Source organism: Seriola dumerili, unplaced genomic scaffold, assembly GCF_002260705.1.
Source record: "Seriola dumerili isolate Sdu_G_001 unplaced genomic scaffold, Sdu_1.0 BDQW01000331.1, whole genome shotgun sequence".
Taxonomy (NCBI): domain Eukaryota; kingdom Metazoa; phylum Chordata; class Actinopteri; order Carangiformes; family Carangidae; genus Seriola; species Seriola dumerili.
In genome coordinates, this window is record NW_019174586.1 from 3040141 (window position 1) to 3054082 (window position 13942).

The following is a 13942-nucleotide window of genomic DNA, read 5'->3' on the forward strand; positions in this document are numbered from 1 at the left end:
CCATTTCATCAGCTGGCTTGTAAAGTGTGAGGCTAATGTATATGGACAGCTGCTGCAGATGGAGGTGTTAGTGTCTCTGGCCTGGAAACTGAGAAAACAGTTGCAGACTGAGGCAGAGCGTGGCACCCACCTGCACAATGGAGCTGTGCGACTAGAATAAGAATGGGAATATGAATAGGGCTATGGGAGGAGATGAAGGTGCTGGTGCAGATGTACGATGAGGTGACTGAGGAGAGTGAGGCAACTATGCCATTCGCAAAGCGAAAGTGAGGAAGGATCAGGTTGTCTCACGGTTAATGAAAACTGTGTGCAGAAGGTGACTTGTTAAAATGAAGCCTTGCTCCTGCAATTAAGTTAATACTCCTGATTACTCAGAGCGAACAGAAGGAACATGAAGCGAAACCGTAAGTAATTTTACCTGTCCCAGAATGGGGCCTAGTGGGGGTCCAGGGGCTGCTTGTCCTGACCTCACTATAGCCCGGATTACACCGCCTGCGTCCAGTTTCTTCACAGCCTTAGCTGCCTTGGTGATCTTTGACATCCTGGTCTGTCTGTTTGGAAAGCCTTAAATCTGCCCCCGAGTCAACTGAGAATCCATTCACTGAAAACCCAGCAGAAAAACAAACAAATTAGCCTTTCAAGCATACACTACTGCAACAAATCATTTACACACCGGGCTCATTAAAACATCATACACTCAAGTCGATAATGATACCCACAGGCTAAATCTGTGGCTTTCCATTCTGCAACGGGCGAGTAATTAAAAAAATCTTTGCCTTCGATTGGCTCAGTGAGAGCCACTTTCCCGGAGGTGCTCACAGTGTGGATCAGCAACCGAGCAAGATGCTCGCAGCGTTGAGGAGCCTAACAACTGGCAGGATTTAAACTTCTGAGAAATCGTGGGGTGCACGCCAAAACGGCTCCATCGTGTCACCTCTAAGCTTCCTCTGCATCAGTAGAGGTCAAGAGTCAAGGGCAGAGGAGGATGCACAGAGGATGGATGGAAGCGTCATCTCCACATGTGAACACAAAGAGGGGTTAGCTTTTTCACTCCACCTTAAAATGCATTTATCAAATTAAGAGTCAATTAGTGGAGTGGGGAGGATGGCCTGAACTCCTGGCCTTTCTCTAGGGAGGCAGGACACATAAAAGCAGTACTATAATCCTCTGCTGGATTAAAAGTGATACTGACGCAGCTTTAAAAAAAAACAGAAGAAGAAAAAGAAGATCAATGACTGGAGCCAAGGGACAAATACAAGTTTTAAGGTTGAGCCTTGTGATTCAGGGGAACCCTGCATTCAATAAAAATAAGTACTTCAGGGGAGAGAAGAGGTCCAGCAATGATTCATTGTAGGCAACAGAGGGTATCCAATTAGATCAACAGAGGAGACAGTACCAAAAAGATATATGGGACCTCATGCTGCTTTACAGCAACAAACAGGGAGAAACTGCTCCCAAGAAAAGTTGTGATTCTATCTGGGCCGCTGATTATCCAGCAGCCGTTAAAGTGCAACCACCATGAGGTAATATTTGTAAGGGCATTAAGGTGATATGCATACTGCAAAGAGCCCCAAATAGAATCCATTTCGTTTGAGTTACCTCAATAGCTGCCTTTACAATGTAACTCACATACACTGCTACTTCTCAGAGGTCAATTTCACGCTACTCACCTAATGTGTTTAGCTACTTCATTGTAGAAAAATCGTGTTGCAGTTCAGATCAATTTTGGAGCCAGTTAGAAAATGCAGAGACCAGTATGCATTAAATCTGAAGTGAGAAAATCCACTTCTGCTATCAAACAATGACAGAAAGACTCATGAATCCTCAACAGGCAAGCTGCAGAATAATAACTACTAAGAGTGCCGTCTTTTTTTTTATGGGGGTGGGAGGTCCCTACAAAAGAATATCAAACATTAAAATGACATACTGTAAGTCCAGAGAGAGATGGTGACAGCGAGAGAGAAACAATTAGGGCAGGCATCAAGTGGTGGGTTTAATTCCAATTTGGGGCAAGGGGAATAACAGTTGTGAGAGTGGGGAAATGACAACGTCATGCTTTAATGCACCGCAACTCCAATCTCTGTTGGAGTATGAATAATAAAACCGCATTTCCCTCGCAAAATGAAATCACTCATCACAAGGCCAAGCAGTGAATGCTGAAGAAGAATTGACCTACATAAGGCATCATAACTGCGCTGACAGTACGTTTCACGCAGCTGAATTTACATTAGATTCAAGGAATAAAGCAGCATTAACTGTGCAGCGGTGGAAACATGGTTAAAGGCTGTACAATAAGCCTCAATCAGAGCTGGGTTAATGTTTTGCTGCGAATAATCAAATCAAAGCTGCAGTAATTTGGAAGGAACAGAGACAATTTTGAGCTGCTCTTTAGGCTGAATATTACATTCCTGCGGCAATTACTGGCAACAGTGTTGTCGATAACAAGGAGCACACAGAAAGAGCAATTTGTTTGGGCCATGTAGAGTTACAGCGTAAAAGCACTTTGTTAAAACATGCTTGATAAATGACATGCCACAAAGCCAGCATTTAAATTACTACTTAATAAGGGAAGGTAAGGGGAGGTATAACAGAGTGAAAACCACTGCAAATGTTAGGACAATTCCCCAAATTCTCCAAATTGCAGTTGCAGCAAACAATTTTATCCCTATTACCAACATTTCAAGTTAAAAATGATTCTTGTCCTTACAATTATTCCCTCAAGATTTAGCACCTGTTTCGGGTTATCAGCTCGTGCAGTTTTGGTTTATAAGTCGCCTATCACTCCCGAAACCCAAACTCTGAATCCAAGCAACTGTTTCTAAACCTGTCCAGAAAATCTGGAAGTTTTTTCAAGCTCTCCTGCTGCCTGTCAAACAAACCATCAGGGGTGGAAACACAAGGCCTTTGACAGAGGTAAACATGTCAATAAAGCTGAGCACACAGGAGAAAAACTGGAGGAAAATCTCACCTGTCACGATAATGTGCAGGTCTACATAAACTACTGTGGAACAGACAATCTGAAATTAGACTCCCCTTGTACAAACCCATTACATTTCTTATCACCTGTTCAATATAAATGTGAAATTTCTGAGGGTTTTCACAGAACAAGAACGGCAGCTTCTGTAGTGTGTTTCAGCTTAATTAAAATTGACTGCACTTCAAGGATAAAGCTGACTTTGATTAAAGAAATGAATCAGTTTGCTATTAAAAAACGTGGGCTTAATTGCACTGGTGAAGCCCACTGCTGTTTGTTGTTTAGCCTATTAGTTTCTCTATAGTCCTTATTACACAGCCAAACAGTAGCCAACATCAATGAAGCTTCTAAATCTCTTATTTACTTATAAGTCAACGTTACAGATATTGATCCTGTGTAAAATGACAGTCTTGAAAAATGGAAGAAATGGTCTTTAAGAGGTCTCTTTGGTTTGAAAGTCCCAGACCTTCCTCAATATAAATGATACTGACATTGCATCAGCCCACAGGAAATCAGATCTTCTTCTCTTTGTGTCTTTCATATCTTTTTTTTTTTTTTTTTTTTTTTTTTTTTTTTTACTGCAGTGTGTTGAAATAAAAGCTGAATACTAATTGATTTCTCAGTGGGATCAGGCTTTGTACCTGCAACAACACAGAGTCAAGTCTGATTAAATAACCTTTGTTGCACGTTATCTGTCCTCTCGTCTACATATCTCTGCTAAATTAAAGCTGAGTAAGTGAGGAGAATGATGTCAAATATTTTCTAATAATCTAATCTAATCTAATAATACAGATTCTGTGTTGCATGAAATAAAAGCTCAAACATTATTATCTTATCTATGAAACACTGACAAAGATTCATTTGAGTGTAAATGCAGTGCCAACATGTTAACTGTGCTTCAGTAAAAGCCTTTTCCCCCTCATTTTATTTCTATCAGGGCAGCTTTATGTGGTTGGTTTATGTTTCTCCACCGTTATTCGCTTTTCCAATCCTAAAACACCTTCATATAGGGTTGAGGGAGCTCACACCCACCAGACTACAGCTAGTATTGCTGACTTGTGCTTGCCCTGTTTTAATACTAACATAAATACTTGTTGGCCTATTTTAGGTTCTAGGATGTCAGGCTTTGGAAAAAGTTGCCTTAGCACATTAAAAAAAACAAAAAAAAAACAAAAACAAATCGGCAATGTCAAATTATAGGACACTTGGACATAAACTTATCACCTTAGTAATAACTATTTTGTATGTGTAATTTTTAACTACGCCAATGGCGTGGCTCTAGGGATGGTGATGTTGATCCATCACTTCGGTCCAAGCTGAAATATTTCAACAACTTTTGTCCGGATTGACATGAACCTGAGAGCAGATATTAACAACGCCCAGATGATGAATCCTAATGACTGTGATGACTTGATGTGGTTTGAGTGAAATGTCTCAACAGCTGTTGAATGAATTGCAGTAAAACCTGGCACATGCATCAATGACACCCAGGGGATAAATCTTAATGACTTCGGTGATCTCCTGACTTTTCATTTAAGGCCATGAACAGGTCAGAACTGTACAGAACATCTCTGAAATGGGCTGGCGCAAAATTTTGTACAAGACATTCAATGTTCCCTGACAACAAATCCTTAAGACTCCAGTGATCCCCTGACTTTACATCTAGCGCCACCATGAGGCTGACGTTTGCAGTTTTGAGTGAAATGTCTTGACTTCTGAATATAGTGTCATGAAGTCTGATACAGACTTTCATCCTCTCCACACAATGAACTATAATAATTTGGGTGATTCCTTTAATACTTCTAATACATTGGTTTATGATCAAATACGCAAAACTAATGACATTGCCATCATCCTCAGCTCAACTTGTTTAGTGTTAATTAGCAAATGTTAATGACGAAGATGACATCTGCTAAATATCAGCATTTCAGCATTGTCATTGTGAGTATGCTTAACACGCTGGTGTTGGTATTTAGCTCAAAGCACTGCTGTAACTATGGCACCACACAGCTGTTATCGACTCTCAGGCTTGTTTTAACTTTTTGACAAAAGAGGACAATATGACAATATAAATAATGACATAACACTATTTTTTCAACCTTCTGAGATGTTCTCATACTATTTATGCCAGTTATCCTTTTATTTCCTGGGTGTAAGGCCGTAGTGGGCAATGTCACAACTCAAACGAAGGCAGAGATACGATTTTTAATATATATTTTTTGGGGTTATTTCTGCCTTTTGACAGAGATTTGACAGTAGAGAGGTGACAGGGAATGAGGGGTGTGTGTGTGTGTGTGTGTGTGTGTGTGTGTGTGAATAACTTACAACAAAGGTCCCTCTCTAAAATCATGTTGCAATCAAAATACACGGTATGTGTCTTCACCACTACGCCAACACCACGCCCTGTGATAGAGGATTTTCGGTGCTGCACTCCTCTCTGGTCCTCTAAATTTTTTTCTCCATGTGTTGTGATGACATGGTATTTACATCTTAGCTGATAATTGCCAGCCCTAATTAGGACGATTTTGGTTGAGATAGTAAATTTACTCAGGCAAGCTTCTATCATAGGTTAGGTTCGAAATGTGTGATCCATTACTTGATACGCATGTCTTCTCCAGAGGGTTTAATTTTGTGATAATCTGATAAGAACTAACATTCTTATTCTAGTCTCATCACTCAGTCTTAACAGTAAAAACCATTCGGTTTCCATCTCCTTATAGAGATAAGACCCGTCAGAATCCATTTCCAAACTGAAACCATGATTAGTATTCTTTGAAATTGCAAGGAAAGGGACTGAATTCATTCTTATCTTTCTTTGACACTTAAAACAGCTCTGACAATTGGTTTTTATTCAAGTCTTAGTTTGACAGCCCATCCAGTGGTAGCATTCACCTTTGCATTTGACATAAGACATTAAGATGAGAGACTAATACACAATAAGTTAGCAGTTCACTTCACTTGTGTGATTTCTAAGAGGGTCTCTGTGACCACTACACGACCCTGCTGCCAAACAAATTTAAGAATAACATGAGGAAAAGGCCCCTGGAGACAGCTGAAGTCCCTGGACACTCATAGAAAAGGAGAACATGCATATTAAAACTGTAATTGCAATTTCATGTTTCTGCTCATCTTTCCAGAAAAGCTTGAATACCATTAGAGCCACAATAAATGACTGCTGTCCTTGAATACATAATACGACCAAATGTCTGTTAACTGCACAATAAACCAGACAGGACAGACCTTCAGTCGCAGCAGGGAACTCTGGGATGAAGTATTTGTTTACATGGCACCATGTTATGAATTAGGAGCTGCAGATTAACTGTAATCGATGAGCCTAATGCAGTGACCAAACAGAACAACAGCACTGGGCTGTGATCATTCACTGAGCCACACAAGAAACGCTCTCGATAAGATTAAGAGATAACGTCAGATATAAAGTTATAGAGAGCCAGTTATACACCAATGCTGTTCCACCGCATTAGTATTCATCCCATCAAACTCTGGCCCTGGAGCTATTGATTGCTGAATGCCAAGTGCTAAAGGCCAGTCAAATAAAACGTAGAACTCAAGAAGAGTCTGAATGATCCCACAAGACAGAAAGAGGGAACTTGCACGACCCGCATCATCCGGGCTCAACTCTGATATGAACCTACAGGCCCCATCTCTCCATGCTCTCAGCTAATCTGTGCATTTCAGAAATAAACAACTCATCATCTCTTCACTTTCAGGAACAAATGAATTTTTACATCAAACAGCCTGATGTAACACCAGATCTCATTTGTTTAAAACTACAAAACAAGCCGAAAGCAGCGAGAAATTTTCAGAGGGCAGTTATCTTGGAAAAATGTATTCTGATGAAGTCGTTACCACTTTAAATTCATCTTACATTTAGCAGATATTCTCCCTGCGCAGACAGACATTCGATCTGTGCCAAAATATTAATCAAAACCGGAGGGTGGATTTTTCTAGCGTTCAGCATGTTTTGCAGTCCAAAATATAATCACACCATACCTTCAAGCTTCACGCACCGAACACTCAAATGACCTCTACCTGCCAATACTGGTGTCTGAAGTGGCCAAGCTCATACTTTACATATAGCCTACCATAAAGAAACATTTTCACAATTCTGGTAAATGGTTTTCTTTTTGAAGAAGAAGACTTGATGAAAACATGTACTGAAAAGGATATTTTACAGTTAAAAAAAATAAACTTCTATCTTTGGGATTGATTTCTGCGCTGCAGTTCTGGTTACTTAATGACCAACAAATACAGCAATACAGATGTCTGACATTTATCTGTCCATACATGTTGCAGCAGTGGCCTGAAGGCAAAAGGAGTGGGCTTGTGATTGATACGTCTGTAGTTCTTCATTTTGTATCATTACAGCTGTTGTACAGGGCAACTCCTAGGCCTGAATGTGTGTAAGTGTGTGAATATAAACAGGGTGTTGGGAAAAAAGAAGAAAAAAAAGACATCCTGACCCTCAACAATGCTTCTCTTGTTTAATAAATGATACAGTAGGCACTAAAGTTCAACCAGTATAACATACACTAAACAACCAAAAATAAGTAGACACCCCTGTCCAACTAGCCTTCTTGTGTATTTTGGTTTGGGGCTACTCTTCCTGGTTTGGACTAGCCACTTTAGCTTGAATTAAAGAAAATCCTTAAACTGTGTGTCCGAAACCAACAATTCAACATTCACACCCACTTTGCTGCGTTGTGATTGGTCAGCTGTGTGGACAGGAGTGCAACAATATCAGTGCTTTCCAGCAGTGACTGTCTGACAATGTGCGCCATTATTCCCATATTTCAACAACATCTCGTCTCCCCATCTCTACAGTCGCTCATTTTTCATGACACCTTCCAGCGACGAATCTATCAATTACTTTTTTGGATTAATAACTTAATTGAAACACGCCTGTGACAATTTCCCAGGGTCCGAGATGATGACTTCAAGTTGCTTGTTTTGTTTAACAACTCGTCCAAACCCCAAAAGATATTTAACTTGATATCATGTGAGAAAAGAAGCAGCAGCAAATCCACACATTCACAAAGCTGGAACCATCGAATGTTTGGCATTTTTGCTTGAAAAAATTAATCAATTATCAAAATAATCAACTATTAATTTTCTGTCAATGGACTAATTGATTACCAAACTAAACATCTATTCTCTGCATGTATTACATCTCTAAAACATATCATCATATAATGTCTTGTTGCAGTCTTCACGTACAGAACACTCTTCTGTCAACGTACTGATGGAGTGTGTGGCTGTTTTTAAAGTTTTGCTTAAGCTTCTTACTTGAAGGGGAATCTGAATGCGGCAGCATATAGTGATATTATCATGTAGTGTGCTTCCAGCTGCTTGGTTTTCCTGCAGAGCCCTGACCTAAACCTCATCCCACCACTTTTGTTATGAACTTGAGTGCCGACTGTGAGCCAGGCCTTATTACCAAACATCACTGCCCAACCTCACTAATGCTGCTGTGGCTGAATGGAAGAAAATCTCTGCAGCCAGGTTGTAAAATCTTGCAGAAAGTCTTCACGGAAGAGAGGAGGCTGTTTTATTCATGTCTACGGTTTTGGAATGAGATGCTCAACAACAATCGCATATGGCTATAATGTTTGGCGTGTCCTCATACTTGTAGCACATAGTGTATCGGTTTACTTGTCTCCCTGTTGTTAAGCAGTCACAGTGCAAAAATAAGACAGTTAATAAGAGCAGCGGCCGTCCCCTGTACTGTTTTATTGCTGTTGTGTGAAAAAACTTGACTACTGAAGCAGCATGTGCCAATCACTGCAGCTTGGGTTCAAACCAGGACCTTGTACTTGAATAGTGATGACTCCCAGTCCAAATTCCCTGCATGCATTATCTCTGCTTGCCGGTGATCAAATCCCAGGGAGGCCGTTTTCTTTACTGGCTCGCCTGAATTACATTTCCCTCTCCCCATCATGTTTTGATGGCAAGACAGAATGTGTTATAAACTGCTTCTGCTTTAAATAAATCTGAAAAAGAAACCAGACTGCAACAATGAGGCTTCACAAGCAGAGAAGGTAAATGAGAAATCGGAAAAAGGGAAAGCAGAACTAAATTCAGATCATTTTCCGATGTATTTTGCAGTTAGGCAGTGTTTTTATATGATGTGGCTGTGCAGCTGTCAATTTTTTTCTAGTATCAGAGCATAAAGCACATCAAAAACCACTGACGGTTGTGTCACGAAACAGGCTAAAGTTACATTAGAAGCTCAACTGTGACTTTTATCTTCTGATTCACAACAGGACGTGTTAAGTTTTAAATCTGGAGTCATGATTTATATGGCCTGGATGTACAAAAAGGAGAAAAAAAAAGACACTGTCATAGGTCATAACATCATCTAACGTATTAATGTTGTTGATGATATTCGGCCACGATGCGCCCAACAAGCATAGGAGGAGAGGGTGAAAAAGCAACGCAGTCACAGATGGAGATTACACACACACACACACGCACGCACGCACACACACACACACACGCACACACAGGAGAAACTTCGCAGCCATCTCGAGGAGACATGTGGATGCACAAGGATCTGACATTACAAAATTCAGTCTTCAGAATTACAGCTCAGAAAAGGCAAGCCAAGTGTGACGGCAGCCAAAATGTGACAGTAAACACTGAACTTTGGAGCCATCTGCTCCCCTCCTGCTGCAGCCGGCCCTCATATTCAGAATATTGAGAAAGTATATGATTAATTTATAGCGGTGTGGATGAGGGTGAGTGAACCTGGAGATGGACGCCAGAATTAACAGGGGTGAAAACTGAATCACTCCAGCTGCAGGAAATCGACAAATCAGATCTCGACTTTGCAGCAAAGGATGTGCAGTTAGGAAATGACTCAGCTATTTTACAACACTATGAGCTGGAAATCTCTGGTCACAGGCCGAGGAGGCAGAGATCTGATCCACTGTATCAACCACACCTGAGCAGTCTACATGACGTAAAACAGAATACAGTTTCTTTGTCAATGTCATTATAAAACTCAGTGATTCCCTGATCAGTTATATTCATTAGTCAAAGACAGCCGTTTACTCAGTTTTCACTCATCCAGCTATCCCTGGCCTCCTGTAACCTCACATAGGAAAACGATCTTAAAGAATTCAGGTCAGTAATTGGTATCAGCAGATACCCTGAGCTGAGATATCAGAGTAGGTGCATCTCTAATCTGGACCTGTGGTTCCCAACCTGGGAGCGATCGGTAGGCAAAGACAAAAAACTAAACCTGGCTATACATTTTCTCAATCTTTTCCCCTTGATCATTATTATCAATATTATTATTATTATCATCATATTAAGATTATTCAAATGAAACCATTTGTTACTGTGAAGTAATACACTAGCCCAGTGAACCATGTGTTGAGTGGCCACAAGCAGAAAACAAAGGTTATGGCCTTTTCATGGGTTAAGTGCCATATCTGACAAGTCTGTGTGTTCTATGATTGTAATCAATAATGCAGAGGTAACGAACCACCCGACACCAAACAGCTTCACTGCAGCATTTTTTTTTTTTTTAAAGTTCTCTCTTTCCTCGTCCTACAGTCTGTTGATCTGGATGTCCAGATTCATGCAAAACCCTTGCACCAAGCTGTTTAGCTAAGCCTCACTGTTGCTGTCTTTATCAGCAGTTTAATAAGGGCACATTGATTTAAACTACAAACTTCTGCTCCACAGGCGTCCGGTTAAACTATGAGGTTATTAAAGGTTAATCCACACCTACCAGCCAATGAGAATCAAGAAATTTCAGTGGCCATGTTTCATACTAACTCTGATGATTATATTTTGGGCGTGGCCCAAAAAAATGTTTAAGGAAAATATAATCTAATAATCATTAACTGAAAATCATCTCCTCATTCATCGTCAAAGATTAATCAGGTAAAAATTGTCCAGTAAGGATATAATTTAAATTAGTTAGCTTCTCCAATGTGAAGATTTTCTGTTTTATATTGTAACCTGAATATTTTTGGACTGTCGATCGGACAAAACAATACATTTAAATAAGTCACCTTGGACTTTTTTCACAATATTTGGTCATTTTCAAGTCAAAATTATTAATCAAGAAAGTAATAGTTAGAGTCTTACACTGGTGTAACTAATAACACCATTCACTGCTTCATTAAACCGCAACAACTGCTTGATGATCGTTAATGTAATTAGTTCCAGTTGTGCTTTCCCTGCTATGACAAGTTAAAATGTCTGCTGTGAAAAATGTCTGAGTCTGATTAATTTGGCAATGATTAAGAAACGATGAGAGAAATCTCTGACGCTATAGTAAGACTATCAAGCCTCAAGTTAGTGAGTAAAACACAAGTACTGTACAAGCTGGACAGACTTTTAGTCAGGCTGGTGCTGCTCATCAAGTAAACCTGTTTGTCCAAAATATGAAAAAAGATTTCTTGCTCTTGAGTTCATTGTTGGCAGAGATGAACAGCCGTGTCTTTTGTGTATAAGAATGTATTAGTTTGTACAAAGTTTGACGGTCCTGAAGACTCAAATCCTAAGTACTTCTTCATGACATTAAATATTAATGCCAAAATTAAGATAATATAAAAAATAAAAAAATCTATTAATCAGTGAGTCGATCTTCATAAAGTAAATTGGCAAATAATTTTAATGACTGATTAAGTCATTTTTTAAATAAAAAATACCAAGTCACTGTTTGCACCATCTTCAAAGTAAAAACTAAATATCTAAATGGTTTGGAAGTTGATGGGACAAAGTAAGCCATTTACTATGTCTACTGGGACTTTGGTGATCAGCATTTTTTTAATAACTATTTTCTGACATTTAATGGACCAGACAAATAATCAGCAAAATAAACAATGAATCGATAAAATTATCTCTAGTTGTACAACCCCAGAGTTGTCACCAGGTTTTGACTCAATGCATGTACGGACAACACGTTTTTCCAACTGAACTTTGATAAAAAAAAATAATAATAATAAAAAAAGCTCAGACAACAGCACAAATACAGAAATCTCTCATTAGTGAAAAGCCACAACTGTGCCTGTTACTTTGGTTGAGAACTTCACTTGATTTTCAGGGCTTTTAACTTGCTTAACAGAGACAAATGTGAAAAGAAACATGCCGTTCATGCTCTATTTAATGGTATAATTCTACTAATTCTGTTCAAGTAGTGCAGAGGTCATAGAGGTCAGTGCAGAGTAAGAGGCAGACCGCGGTGTATACACACCCGGACATATAAGCTATAAATTATTGAGAATTATTCAATTGTTGAGTGTTTCTATTACAACTGGCACAGCTTTTCTGGCCTTTACGGCACTGGTCACGTGATGCTCATGAGCCAATAATTGCGGCTTGAGTCAGTAAGTCAGCTTCACACACAGGAGAGAGACAAGACTTTGAGAATTAAGTGGGAAAAGTGGGGGAGTGGTTTAGAGGAGGGACAGAAAGATGTTTAGATGTGAAAAGGAGTTAACAAATGAGAGTAAAATGAAAAGTCAAGCTGCACTTTTTAAATTTTATTTAAAAAAATTAAGGAGATCATTTTAAAATACACATTCCTCAAAAGCTTTCAGTTAAGTAGTTATGATAGCCCTTATTTTCCTTGAAACACCAAATACCACATACCTGTAGTTTTACCTATTGGTAAAAACTAACAGAAAAAGTTGGGAACTATACATACATTTAGTGCATCCGCACACAATGATATTGCCAGCACCGTTTCCCAATAATTATCAAAATGAAGCATCAGTGGGAGCTTTGACTTTGAGTCTGAATGCAGAGCCTTTGAGGTTTTGCTTTTGACCATTTCTCCCGAAGAGCTGATAAAAACATCAAAGCACGTGTTGAAAAACGATTACAAGAATGATAGAATACGGGAACGGCACACGTCTGTCTTTACAACACAAGAGATACTCCAAAACTAAACGCGACGCGCAGCAGCAACACTTTGTATCCACAGCACAAACGCAGCCACACGGAGCTGAAAGAAGCCACGGGCACGTTAACTCCACAAACACACCAGTTATAACAGGTCAGAGAAACCGTGTTAATCCCCAAAGAAAACGACATACTCCTCAGAGTTAGCATACCTGACACTTGTCCTGTACCCTCACGCTGTTCGCAGCATCCTTCAGGGCGCAGCCATGTTGGATAACTGAACACAGCAGACTGTTTGCTGCTGATATTCACAGACCTGCCACCTGCTGGACTGGAGGACCAGCTGCAACATCAGATAGGAAACTACTTTGCTGATTCAGATGGTTAACAAAAAACACAAAATATAATCAACAAATTGATTTATAATGTTGATAAATAATGTCATTAAAAGGTGTTGAACCAGGCTGGGACTTGTTCAATGCCCAACTGTGACTTTTGAAATGAAAAGCATTGAATAACAAGTGCGTCCCAGCCAGGTTCATTACTTTTTTCTTTTAAGTTGATTTTTCCCAAATTCCGATAGCGAGATTGAGAAAGGAAAGTCAGGGGAGAGAGAGAGAGAGGACGATATGGCGCAAAGTGCCACAGGTTGGACTCGAACCCGGTCTGCTGCGGTTAGGCCTGCATGGTACCCCGTGACTGATCCCAGCGAAAAGCTCAGAAGCTACCCAGCAGTTTATAATGTAATTAAAATCAGACTCACCTTTACCAGCTTCAATAAAAAAGTGATGAATCATTCAATATAATCCAGTAATACAATACATTAGTCTGAAATGGGCCATTGTGCATAATGAGAACTTTTACATTTGGTACTTATTATATTTTACTTAATGGAAAATTTTAAATGTATAGGACTTTTGCTTGTAACAGAGTATTTCTGCTCTGTGGTGTTGCTATTTTTAAAAGCTCTGAGTTCTTCTTCCGCCCCTGACAAAGTCCTAACCAGTAGCTGCTCTGGAATTTTCATTGGTATCACATCATCTTAACACAAACACATTTAATGCTTTTTATAACAAAATTTGATTTCAT

At 39.6% G+C, this 13942-nt stretch overlaps 1 protein-coding gene across 1 annotated transcript in view; it reads right to left on the minus strand.

The window, feature by feature from the left end:
- Positions 1-13146, minus strand: part of mrpl11 (mitochondrial ribosomal protein L11) — a 44827-nt gene extending 31681 nt beyond the window's left edge. The window contains exons 1-2 of the mRNA XM_022760056.1: positions 13066-13146; positions 419-601 (exon numbers count right to left, since the gene is read on the minus strand). Coding sequence (XP_022615777.1) covers positions 419-541 — 123 coding nt within the window. The 5' untranslated portion in view covers positions 542-601; positions 13066-13146. The remainder of the gene's footprint in view (positions 1-418; positions 602-13065) is intronic.
- Positions 13147-13942: the final 796 nt, after the last annotated feature.